Source organism: Taudactylus pleione, unplaced genomic scaffold (genome assembly GCF_031769625.1).
Source record: "Taudactylus pleione unplaced genomic scaffold, aTauple2 ptg000006l, whole genome shotgun sequence".
Taxonomy (NCBI): domain Eukaryota; kingdom Metazoa; phylum Chordata; class Amphibia; order Anura; family Myobatrachidae; genus Taudactylus; species Taudactylus pleione.
In genome coordinates this window covers 14252444-14265683 of record NW_028284409.1, presented here as the reverse complement: position 1 = coordinate 14265683, position 13240 = coordinate 14252444, and the positions used below count along the sequence as shown (strand labels likewise).

The following is a 13240-nucleotide window of genomic DNA, read 5'->3' as shown; positions in this document are numbered from 1 at the left end:
ATTTGTGAAAAGTGGGCAGCATGTTGTGTAACTTCTGGAATTCACATGCTTATATTCATCAGCATATCCTAAATATTGGTACCTTCTGCCATATTAGTAACTGACCTAATATAAAATGTGATCTGAGTTCTATTGCTTAATAATAAGTATATACACACAAGCAGCAACACAATGTCTAGTGTAATGTTTATGACGCCACCGAATGGCAGCAGTTGCTTGGGACAGTCAATTGTGTGGGCAGTCACTTGGTGCCCGCTGTGTTTCTCACACTCTAATAGAGAATTTCTAGCAATTATTCTGTCCATCTTTAGTTCCACTCAATATCATACTGTATTATGTCATTTTATATTATTTACTTACACATTTTGTAGCAGTTATCATATATATGATGCAAACACAATGCATTGACCATACCTAATGTTTACTATACATCTCTCTCTTTTATTTTTCTTTTTATCTACTAATATCCCCCTCTGTCAATACCCCCTCTACTCTCTGCTGATTCTATAACGCAGTTTGGAACAAAGCCTCAACGCCAATGCCTCATGGCAAGCATGGCTGAACCTGGCAAGTAAAACTATACACAGGTCCTCGCACCTCTGTGTATGACCAGTGTGGGACTAATGTATGTCTTAATTCATTCCAACATCATTCGAAATCCCTTCTGTTATGACATTGTGGATTCAGTTGTATTCCCCAAGTAGCTATGTATTTGGGAACATTTCCTCTCATTAATCATCATGTTTTGGCTGTAATTAGGTTTTAAATATATAGAGATTAAATGAATTCAGGGTCCTGCATATCTTTTTCGGAAAAAAATAAAAAAAGCAATGGAGATTAATATACTTTCTCCACCTTGACCCATTGGTAAGTGTGGTCTCATGTATAAGCTTTCATGTTAATCGTGCAGTTCCATTTAGATGAATATTCGGTGTATTTCAGGGAAAGCCCATTGTTCTTCATGTTTGTATTTATGTATGTATAAGTGGTTTACCTATGGGTAGTTCTGTTTATTTATTTTAGTGATTCAATATACACATATATGTAACACCAGGTACACCCAAGTGATGTCACATTTGCACAGTCCTCGTCTGCTTGAATAATATCACTTGCGTCAGGAGGGCCACGTGTACTAGTGATGGGAGCATAAACATGTTTCATTAACAACATGTAGGTTCTACATGTGCTGAATGTAGGTAAAGGTTGAGGTTTGTGTTGGAGACAATTTGCACAATAGATGGCACACTGACCGAAATGTATCTAACCACATAGATTGGGAGACATGGAAACACTGTGGGAATAAGCCTCGTGATGTGGGCTGCAGGCTTAAATGCATTGATCAATCCATGAACCAAAACCCCATTATTTATTTATTTATTTATATATTATTGTGAGTGCTTTAACAACGGTGAGTGCTGAGTTTTCTGTTTTTATTTATTTAAGCAATGTGGTCACAAGCCACTTGCACCCCAAGCCTGGGAATGGCGAGTGCAGGTCTGCACCCCAAATCTGGGAGTGCGAGTGCAGTGGATTTTTGACTATAATATATATATATATAATTATATATATATATATATATATATATATATATACATACACACACACACACACACAGGGCCGGCTCCAGCAGGAGCCACGCCTGGTGCAGCCAGGGACCCGGACGCCTCAAACCTCACGCGCGACTGAAAAGGGCACGTGACCTAATTACCATAAGCCACACCCCTAAATGATGCTATTTGGGGGCATGCCCGTATGGCATGCCTCCCATTTAACATCAGGCTGGGGGTGAGCCCAGCACTACGTCAGTAGCTGGGCTGCCCCCAGCTCTCATCCTCTGTCTCTTCCACAGCTGTGGCAGTGGAGGAGCCCAACCTCCCGACAACCCATGGGACACTTCGTCCCACGGGTGGAACAGTGGGGCAGTGCCCGAAAAATGGGACTGCCCAGTTGAAATCGGGAATGGCTTGGAGGGGTGCGCCCTCTATAGGGTGGCGCCCCTGTTCGACTGCATCGGTCAAACATCCCTCGAGCCGGCCCTGTATTTATGTGTAATATATATATATATATATTTGCAATTCATACTTCAGCAAGGAGGATAGAAAATGTGTACTTATCACAGCAGTATGAAGTAACACACAGTTAAGCAGGGGTAAGGCTCCGCCCTAATATATATGCGTGTGTGTGTGTGTATATGTGTGTGTACAGGACTTTTGCATACATTCAACTATGTGAACTGTTTCTATACTACAATTTTTTGTTTATGATGTCTTTACTACTTTGTTGGTAGAAAGTATACACCAGAAAAAATTTCACTACAGTAAATTCTTCTGGAATTTTTTAAAACTCTGCGTGATCTATGGGACTCTGAGTCTCGTGTATCACGCCAAGTTTTCAAATATGACTGTAGTGAATTTTTTTTCTGGTGTATATTTTCCACCAACAAAGTATTTAAGACTAGACCAGAATTTTTTTTTTAAAAGTGTGGTAAAGAAACAGTTCACATACTTGAATGTATGTAAATGTTCCGTGCGTCACGCAGAGAATCACCCATATATCTATCTGTATCACAAGGAAAAGTTAAAAAAAAAAAAAAAAAAAGAGAGAGATAAAAGAAAAGAAAAAGAAAGCAGCAGACATGGAGGAAGGCAACACTTTCATGTAGAAATACTATCCATACATGCCTACTCTCCCGATTTGTCCGGGAGCCTCCCAAAAATCGTGTGGTGCTCCCGGCCCCCCGGAAAAGTAGGCAAGCCGCCTGGCCCCTCCAGCCTCCCCCCCCCTGCAATACAAACATCAGCAGAGGGAGGGCTGATGATGCGATTCGTGCTGAATCTCTGCATTGTGTAGGCGGAAATCTCTGCATTGTGTAGCGGGGGCAAAATGATGTGATCGCGTGGCCACGTCCACAGCTCCGCTACACACATATGTCTGTCTGTTATTACCCAGTTTTGTTCTATTAATGTTTCTACGCAACGCAAAAATATACACATATACACTACCGTTCAAAAGTTTGGGGTCACTCAGACAATTTCGTGTTTTACAAGAAAACTGACTTTTACTTATCAAATGAGTTGCAAAATGAATAGAACATATAGTCAAGACATTGGCAAGGTTAGAAATAATGATTTTTATTTGAAATAATAATTTTGTCCTTCAAACTTTGCTTTCGTCAAAGAATGCTCCTTTTGCAGCAATTACATCATTGCAGACCTTTGGCATTCTAGCAGAAATTTCACCCCACACTTCCTGAAGCACCTCCCACAAGTTGGATTGGCTTGATGGGCACTTCTTGCGTACCATATGCTCAAGCTACTCCCACAACAGCTCAATGGGGTTGAGATCTGGTGACTATGCTGGCCACTCCATTACAGACAGAATACCAGCTGCCTGCTTCTTCCTTAAATAGTTCTTGCATCATTTGGAGGTGTGCTTTGGGTCATTGTCCTGTTGGAGGTGGAAATTGGCTTCAATCAAGCGCTGTCCACAGGGTATGGCATGGCGTTGCAAAATGGAGTTATAGCCTTTCTTATTCAAAATCCCTTTTACCTTGTACAAATCTCCAACTTTACCAGCACCAAAGCAGCCCCAGACCATCACATTATCTCCACCATGCTTGCCAGATGGTGTTAGGCCCTCTTCCAGCATCTTTTCATTTGTTCTGCATCTCACAAATGTTCTGTGTGATCCGAACACCTCAAACTTTGATTCGTCTGTCCAATATCTGTGTTCATTTGCCCATATTAATCTTTTCCTTTTATTGGCCAGTCTCAGATATGGCTTTTTCTTTGCCACTCTGCCTAGAAGGCCAGCATCCCGGAGTCGCCTCTTCACTGTAGATGTTGCCACTGGCGTTTTGCAGGTACCATTTAATGAAGCTGCCAGTTGAGGACTAGTGAGGTGTCTATTTCTCAAACTAGAGACTCTAATGTACTTGTCTTCTTGCACAGTTGTGCATCGGGACCTCCCACTTCTCTTTCTACTCTGGTTAGAGCCTGTTTGTGCTGTTCTCTGAAGGGAGTAGTACACACCGTTGTAGGAAATGTTCAGTTTCTTGGCAATTTCTCGCATGGAATAGCCTTCATTTCTAAGAAAAAGAATAGTCTGTCAAGTTTCACATGAAAGTTCTCTTTTTCTGGCCATTTGGAGAGTATAATCAAACCCACAAATGTGATGCTCCAGATACTCAACTAGCTCAAAGGAAGGCCAGTTTTATAGCTTCTCTAACAAGCAAACCCGTTTTCAGCTGTGCTAACATAATTGCACAAGGGTTTTCAAGGGTTTTCTAATCATCCATTAGTCTTCTAACACGCTTAGCAAACACAATGTACCATTAGAACACTGGAGTGATGATTGCTGGAAATGGGCCTCTATGCACCTATGTAGATATTCCTTTAAAAAACAGACGTTTGCAGCTAGTATAGTCATTTACCACATTAACAATGTATAGAGTGTATTTCTGATTAATTTAATGTTATCTTCATTGAAAACATCTGTGCTTTTCTTTCAAAAATAAGGAAATTTCTAAGTGACCCCAAACTTTTGAACGGTAGTGTATGTACACACATTTTATATATGGTGCCTTTGTGTAACGGGAAGCTTTTTTTTTTACCTCTCCTAAAAACAAATAAATATGCTGTGAAGACCTTGTGTTCTCCTGTCTGAGTGTAGCCTACTGCAGTCTTGTGGTAAAGATTTGTCACACATTTATAACACTGACTAACTCTCGTAATTACAATACAAGAAATAACGATGATAATACAATACTGTATAAGAATAGCTCTTAACACATCGGGGTCAATCCAATTAGGTGTGAATTGTGAGGTGTAAGGGGAATGGGCATGATGTCCCGGCAGCTGAATAGCCGCCGGTTCATATCCCGACGCCGGCAGCCAGAATGGAAAAGATCCCGACAGGGCAGGTAAGTACCTTATCTTTACCCCTTTCCCCCCTCTAACTCTAACCCTCCCTTAGTGGTGCCTAACCCTAACCTCCCCACTAGTGCCTAATCATAACCTCCCCCAGGGGGTGCCTAAACCTAACCCCTCCCTTACCACACCCTAAACCTAACCCTCCCAGGGGGTGCCTCACCCAAACCTCCCGCCGGGGGTGCCTAACCCTAGTCCTCCCCCCTAGGGGTGCCTAACCCTAACCTCCCTCACCCCTAAAACCTAACCCTGCTACGCTCACTAATCCTAAAAGTGGCAAACGCTAAGGGTGCCCGGACTTACCTCGTTTGGGCTGGTATTTCAATGCCTATCTTAAGTCCCTTGTCGGGATTCCGATGTCGGTATTGAGACCTCTCATAACTACATCCCATGCAAGGTGCGAGTTGCTATTTTCTCTTCTAATTCGCATAGCAAATTCATTTTGCAATCCAATTAGCAACTCACACTGAGCCAGTCAGACTGAATTTGCATTTTCCATTCGTACCACCTTCATGAGGGTGAGAGATGAAAAGGAAACTTTTTATTTTAAGATTAAAATGTCAGGACACTGTGCTGAACCCCTTAGATACCCCCCTCCTTAATGACTAATTAGGCAATTGGAAGTTTCCAATTAGCTTAATTAGTACAATAATTACATGTCCTTTTTGGGGGTAAAAAAAAAATTGTCCTCAAATTACCCCAAAATCAACTTTTTCGTTAGTTTAGGTGCCACATATTTATTTGTAATATATTTTACTTGAAAAAAGTATATATTTTTTTATATAAATTTTACAATTTTTCAAAGTGCCATCAAGGTACCCCAAAATCACCTTTTTTTTTCAACTTTTTATTTGCATTTTTACTTTCATTCGTTTGAGATTAAACTAAAAAAAGTTTGCTTTTTATCAATTTTTTTTTTGCAGGTAAAAAAAAACACATCAGCCATTTAACACCAATTAAATACCTTCCGTACTTTCCTAATGCCCACAAACAGCCTTCTATACAGTCCTGCTACTGAAATTATCAATTTTGGGGGGTCTAGGATGGTCTCCCCACTTTTTCATGCACTTCTCTCACATTGCATTTGCCAGTCAATTCGCCTACCTCCCCTGCGAGTACTGCGAATAGGCATTTTTAATTTGATTGGATAATTCTCGGGTGCGCGCATTCATGCGAAGTCTGCGGGTTTCATGAAACAAACTCGCTAATCGCAAATTCTCACCTAATTGACTTGACCTCATCATGTAAACAACCAAAGGGTAAACAGGTTTATTATTATTATTTTAGTATTATTATTATTTATTATAGCAACCAAACAGATTTTAGCTATTATCTTCTAGAAGGTGCTAGTTAAATGTTAAGTAAAATCTGATTGGTTGCTATGGGCAACATCTCTTCTAAAACTCACTTCTAAAAACTCTCACTTTAGTAAATTTACCCCATTGACTTGACTGAAAGAAATAATAGTTTAGAATTTACTTTTTTTTTCATTGCAAAGTATGTAATAAACTATTATTATTTTCCACAAGATAGAGTACCGTAACTTATAAATGCTTGTTCATGGATTATCACAATGTACAGATTTTTTTTAATAGGCATTTTTTAAGGCTATTTTTACATTTGAGAAGAAGTTCTGGTGATGCTTGAAGTTCCTTTGTGTGCAAATTTGAATATACAGAAAAGGAGGAAGGGGACAATTGCTATCACAGTCTGACACTAGTATAACCTGCATACTGCTGCCACCCTGTGCCCGGTATTTTCTGTAATTGGAAATGAGAGCTTCAGGCCATGTTTCTGATGTTTGACACTCAAGATGTATCTAGCTAAGTGGAACTGCACTTTCAACATATAAATGTAACAGTGTCTGCTACCTGGACTATAGCTTTTGTATTCCACTCTAATTGATCTTTTTCTTTTTTTACTAAATAGATCCAAAAGAAAGATTCTTGGCCGCAAGAATTCTGATGATGATCACTGTATAAATCACTCTCCTTCTCCGCCAGTCACTCCCACGGGTGGAATCCCAAATGTAAGCTCTTTTAAGCAGGCTGGTGCAATCCAAAGAAGCGTACGAAAGTCCAGTACCAGCAGTGACAACTTCAAAGCTCTCTTACTGAAAAAGGGAAGCCAATCTGAGAGTGGATCGCGTATGTCTGCTGCAGAAATGTTGAGACACACTGACCCAAGGTTTCAGAGATCAAAATCTGATTCATCATTGGAACTGCCAGACAGCCCAACATGGACCTCCCCAAACAAGAACAGAAAAGCACAGGAGGAATGGGCAAAGAGTGAGGGGCTGATGCCAAGGAGCATGTCCGTTTCTGGAACGAGGTACAGCCGCTCTAGGACTCCACCCTCTGCGGCTAGCAGCAAGTACAATGTCCGCAGTCGCCTCCAGAGCAGCCCCATGACCGTTATTTGTGAAGGTGAAGGAGAGGCTGCTGATCTTGTAGAAAACAGTTATTCCAAGGCACCACTTATGAGCACAATGAGTGTAGACAGGTTCCAAAGAACTTACCCTGAACTGAATGACTCTTTAGGTGCTGAAGGCTCCAATACCAGAGTCCACATAGACTTGATGAGTAGATTTTTCGAAACCACTCCAGTCAAAGACAATGGCTCTTCAGGAGAAAATAGCTAAGAGACACTGAGGGAAAGTGTTCAATGAAATGTATTAAACCAATCCCATTGAAGCAGTGCAAATGCTATGATCGAAAAAGCAATGTTGCACATTGCCACACACTTGATACATGTACAGTAAATGCTTTAGCATTGTGATCTGTGTTGAGGTAGCAGTTAGCGGGATTGACCTAGTATGCAGCACCTGCAAGACAGAGTGTGTTGGAAGCATAGTTGGGATTGATAGAAAACTTACATCCAGGCATACAGCAGTGGGTTGCATATGCTGTAGATAAAGCTAAGTTTTATCTACTAAACCAGGGTATCATAGATGCACTGTTGGCATTTCTTGCTCTGGACTTCAATGACAGCTCTTACAATAGGTGGGCGTGTCTCACTTACCCAATCAAGTTGCTGGTTTGTGATTCCTCTGGTACTGTTTTGATTTTCTATTAATATCGCAGTTGAGTCACCTCTCTTCTGTATTTTCAGCTGCTGTGCAGCGGTACAAGCCGAAGTTTTTACTATATACAATTTCATACAACACTAAAACACACTGAAGTTTTCATTACTTGCTCATAGAAGTATATTAAGTATTTTGCTTCTTTAGAAATAGATGCAAATCTCATAGAAGGCTGTTCTTTTTTTAATGCAAATACGTGGCCCAAGTATTGCAGTGAAAACAAAACTGAAGGTTTGTTGGTTTCAACAAAATGCAGCAAAGGCTTTGATGCCAAATGCAGTGCACTGTGTTGCAGTGCTTGATGTTACCATTAAGTGCAATGCAGCTGCAACTTATTTGTAACACTACCATTTATTATACTTTTTTCTCAGACTGAGAACTTGCACTACAGAGCGATTTGTGTAACCTTTATATTTTAATGCTTCACTGTCATCCACCAAGTAAAAAAAAAAATACTAAACAAATTAATACCCCTGGTTTTTCTTCTCTAAAAATGCTAAATTTTGGTTACCAAAGAATATTTTTTATTTCTTAAAAGCAGTATGCCTGTACAATTTCTTAACAGTTTTATTTGTTAAAAAAAAAAGGCATTTTACAATTTGGTCAGACCGAGTTTGTTTTTTACTGTTTTATAGCATCTTTTTGATGTATTGTGTAGTTTTTATATTATTTGTATATATTAGAACTTCTAAATCTTCACTTTTTAACCTGCATTTAAAATTTGTACATTTTTGAGCATTTTAGAAAGAAAATGTGTAGTTAACCCATCTGCTGCTGCTGGAGGAGGTTACATCAGTGTGTGACGCACTATGTTGCTGCCTCCTACAGCAATAAAATGAGTTAATTTATTTTAGTACTTCTGTGAAATGTGTCTGTGATTCTCATTATTTGTAATACTGTAAGCATTCAGGGGCCTTCAGTTTATTAGGACAATGACAATGCTGTGACTATGCTTCAAATAAAGCATGGCTGAAATTACATTGATCCTGTCTTTAATGTGGTTTGGTATCGATGGTATATCCACAAGTAAACAGATTAACTGTAACTTCTTGTCTTTCTTTGAACATCAGAATTGGTCCTTTCACTCACATTCATTCAGAAGTTGCTAGTTTGACAATACCATACTTCTGTCAGAATCTGTACCACACAAAGGCCCTCATTCAGAGGCAATCGCAAGAAGCGAGCGCTCGTTCTGAATGAGGGCGGCCGCTTCTTTTTATAAGTGCGGCCTCCTGGTTGTTAGCTAAGCTGTGGGTTACCACCCACAGCTTTAGTGACCGACCAAGTTGATGGTCAAGACCATCGCGACCATTGGGGCTTGCGACGAGACCCTAAGGTTGGGTCTCGGCAAACGCAAGCCCCAGGGAGCTTCCTGCTCTGATCGAGCAGGAAGCTCCCCACTGACATCACTGCTGATGTCAGTGCGGCCGCCCACAAAACGGCAGGCGTTCTGTCAGGAACGCCTCCTTTTGTGAAGCCACCCCCCCGCTCCGCCTACAAAACGGGGCGAGCTGTCGATCACCATCGACAGCCGCCCCTTTTGTAGTGAGCTCTGGAGCGAGAGAATTTCTCTCTCGCTCCGGGGCTTGCACACGCGCAGTGCGGCCGCTAAGGCGCACGCGCAGGGCCTTAACATCGACCCGGTTGCGAGTGCTTAGCGCTTGCGACCGGGTCTGAATGAGACCCAAAGTCCCTGGATTTGGTTGATATATAAACTGCACCATTAGCTTTCTACCTGATTTACCTGCATTTATACCACACATTCTACATAGAAATAATTGGAAAAAGGATTACTGTGGAACGACATTGAAGGGATCACTGTTTCTTTTGATCTATCAGGATTGTCTCAGTTTTTGAAGTTGGAATCTTTTTTTTCTCTACAATCCAGACATATGATGCATCTAGAAAATTAGTTGGAATCAATAGATTTCAATGAATGGTTTATTGCACATGTCACATACACTCCAACATAAAAAAATAACAAAATTGAATGAAATTTATCCTACTGCCAATGCATAGAGGCACATGACTCATTCTAGTCAGGAAGAATCTTCTAGTACGGTATGTTGCCAGCTTACTGTGTACTTTGTCTTCTAAGGTTGTTTTTTTGGCTGTTTAATTGCTACAGTTACTTTTGATATGCATATGAAATCAGGTTAGCTTATTTCTATAAAATATATTGGCGTGTCTGAAGCACAGATGGCATTTCATTTTAATCACGCACTTGCAGATTCATTCTGCCAGTTGGGATACTTGGTAGCAAAGTGGCTAGCCCCAGAAATGTGTGCAGTTCTACAGTGGCACTAAATCAGTGTCTCCCAACTTTCTGTGACCCTCCAGTCACATGCTTATTTTTTGTGATAGGTCTGTAAAATTTTGTGATAAACCCATAATTCTCAAGGATTCAGTATGTCTTTTAAGAAACTTCTACTACATTCCTGTGACATAGCCATGGTAAAGTGTGCCTGGACATACGTATATTTTTGAAACCTCTGTTTTAAACTGCAAATATCTGACCTAGTTGACCCATTGCCATGGAGAATCTGGTCAGGCAATGACATGTATTTGTTAGGTCATTTGGAGAACCACTTGAAGATGGAATATGGTATGAAATCATGAGTCCACTCCGCCTGTGTCTTACCTATACTCCCCCCAGTATTGTACCTTTTCAGTGCTTCTCGCACCACTTTTGAGTGTTGTCCGCCCCAGTCCCTCTTCCTGTGCCTTGTCTGTTGGTTGATGCAGCTTTATTTCTTGCAGCCCTGAGCAGGTGAAAAGTTTGGGGAAATCCCCATTTTAAGGTAAAATGTCAGGACGATTCAGAACCCATGGGACACCCCTCCTAATTAATTTTTTTAGGCACGGAGTTGTTAACTGACTTAATTTGGCCAATAATGACATGGCATTTTTGGAGTGATATTCTGCAAAATGCAGAATAATGGGTTAAATGATGTAGGACAGGTATATGGGGGTGCTGTATGGAGAGGGCAGCTTGCAGGTGGGAGTTACAGGGGTTCTTCAACACATTTTTAACAGTGGCTTCAAATGACACAAATATCAACTTACAGGCACTTTCTGCACCCCAAATTAATCCACAGCATTTAATGTAGTGGAAAACACAGCCATTGGCACCTTTTGAGAGACCCAAATACTTTGTTTTTTGGCCACTAATATACTTCTAGTTTGCACTTTTTTGTGGGTACAGGCTGATGTCCCCATTGTTTCCCACACTTATCATGGCTAACTTCATATAAAATGGCTGCCTATCACTTTTTACAAATGGATAGAGCGGTGAGCGGGACTGCGTTAGGTGAAATTACAGCATGATAGGCGTGTTACCTCAAGCCGCGATAAATTAAGATTTTACCACAGACAACTGAATATGCTCCTATGTGTGGCAAAATAATTTGTAGGCAATTAATGTACTATTCAAACTTTTCGTTTCACCTCAATATATTCTATTTGGCTGTGGGTTTCTGTCACACAAACTTATTCTGCTCCAAATAGACAAAGTAAAGAGTGAAAGGCAGAGATTAAAATTACCTGTAAAATGTTAGTTATTTGTAGCCTTTTCTGACATTACCTTTTAGGGAAATCTAGGATACATGTATAGATTACCTGCCTGCTATATGCTGGGTACACACTAGATGACATTGTAAACAAATTTGTCGATAACGACCAAGGTTACGACAAATTTGTTAAGTCGTTCAGTGTGTACGGACAATGTCACTGACGATGCGTGCTCCTGCATGTCGTCAGTGACCTCGTTTTGTCAGACCTACATGTAGGTCCGATGGGCGATATCATCATCGGGGGCCATATATATAATTATTAAATGAAATGTACGAAATCACCCCCTTTTTGTGAATTCCCTATAGTTTTACCTTCGTCCTTTTAGTACTTATTATTGCTTATTGGGTAATTTCTGACTGGTTGTTTTATTATTATTCATATTAATATCTTAAGTCATTACATTCTATTTTTTATTCTATTATCAGGTATCTGGGTCATGCTTATAGGTTTGTCATATGTATTTTTTATATGTATTTTTATACGTATTTTATAGGTAATTTATTGTATATTATTCACATATCTATCTATTTATTTATCCTATTAATGATTATATTTATTGTATAAGTTTACTTTTTAGGGTCAGGTAATCTGCTACATTATCCGTTTAAATATACCCTGTAATTATCTATATGTGATGTAAGATCTGCACAGAGACTATAGAAAAATGGCCACCGCATGTGTGAATCTACAACAAAATGGACGACTTTCCGGAGACTTTTTTTCTATACGTAGATATAGGGGAACAGGGAGACTTTTAAACTAATGGTCTCTCGTGCTGGCATCCCGCGGGTGCCTTAAAACATTATCCCGCGGATGCGCCAAGCACCTTGACTCCACAGGAGTGACATTAAGCAGAGATCTATGCTCTGCACATACAGCGGGAAGTCCCGCGATATTCACGAGTGCCGCACATGCACAGTAAGATCTAAAATGGCGACCGGACCCCCGAAAACCGGAAGTGCCATTTATGGACAATAGGGGTTAATTAGACAGGGTATATATGCTGGAACACTCTCCACTTGTATTGCAAATATCCTCCTGACGAAGTCCAGCCGCAGAGGCAGTAGTGACGAAACGCGTTGAGGCTGTTGTGACCCCCGCTATCTGGGACTGCTATATCAAACAGATAAGCTCTAAAAACATCTTTAAATTGTAATTGTGGTTTTTTTTTTTGTGTGCTATGTGTGTAATTAAAACATTTTTTGTAATATACTACACTATGCAAGCATCCTTTTCTCCCCATTTATAATCCCACCTGGAGTGTATTAACTGTGCCACACTATAGAGGGTTTTGACCAAGGATACATCAATATATGCCTATTTATTAGGCACACACGGTACGCTTTATAAATTATTATAAGTGTGCAGCTAATGGTACAATTTACTACACTATAAAACGCTTGATCTCACCTCTTCTATTTTCATAAATTTGTGGCTGTATTAACTAGGGGTGTGCACCGGCCACTTTTCGTGTTTTGGATCTGGATCTTTCTTCGTGTTTTGGATCTGGATTGGTTTTGCCAAAACCACCCTTCGGTGTTTTGGGTTCTGGGTTTTGTGTTTTGGATCTGTATTTTTTTTTTAAAAAAGCATAAAAACAGCTAAAATTACAGAATTTGTGGGTTTTTCTGCTCCTATGCTATTATTAACCTCAATT

At 40.2% G+C, this 13240-nt stretch overlaps 1 protein-coding gene across 4 annotated transcripts in view; it reads left to right on the top strand.

Moving 5' to 3' along the window:
• The window catches only part of NHSL1 (NHS like 1), a 214493-nt gene extending 205503 nt beyond the window's left edge, over positions 1 to 8990 (top strand). For all 4 annotated transcript variants that reach the window (XM_088453485.1, XM_088453398.1, XM_088453550.1 and 1 more), the window contains one exon: positions 6858 to 8990. In XM_088453485.1, the coding sequence (XP_088309611.1) occupies positions 6858 to 7569 (712 nt within the window). In that variant the 3' untranslated portion in view covers positions 7570 to 8990. The remainder of the gene's footprint in view (positions 1 to 6857) is intronic.
• Positions 8991 to 13240: the final 4250 nt, after the last annotated feature.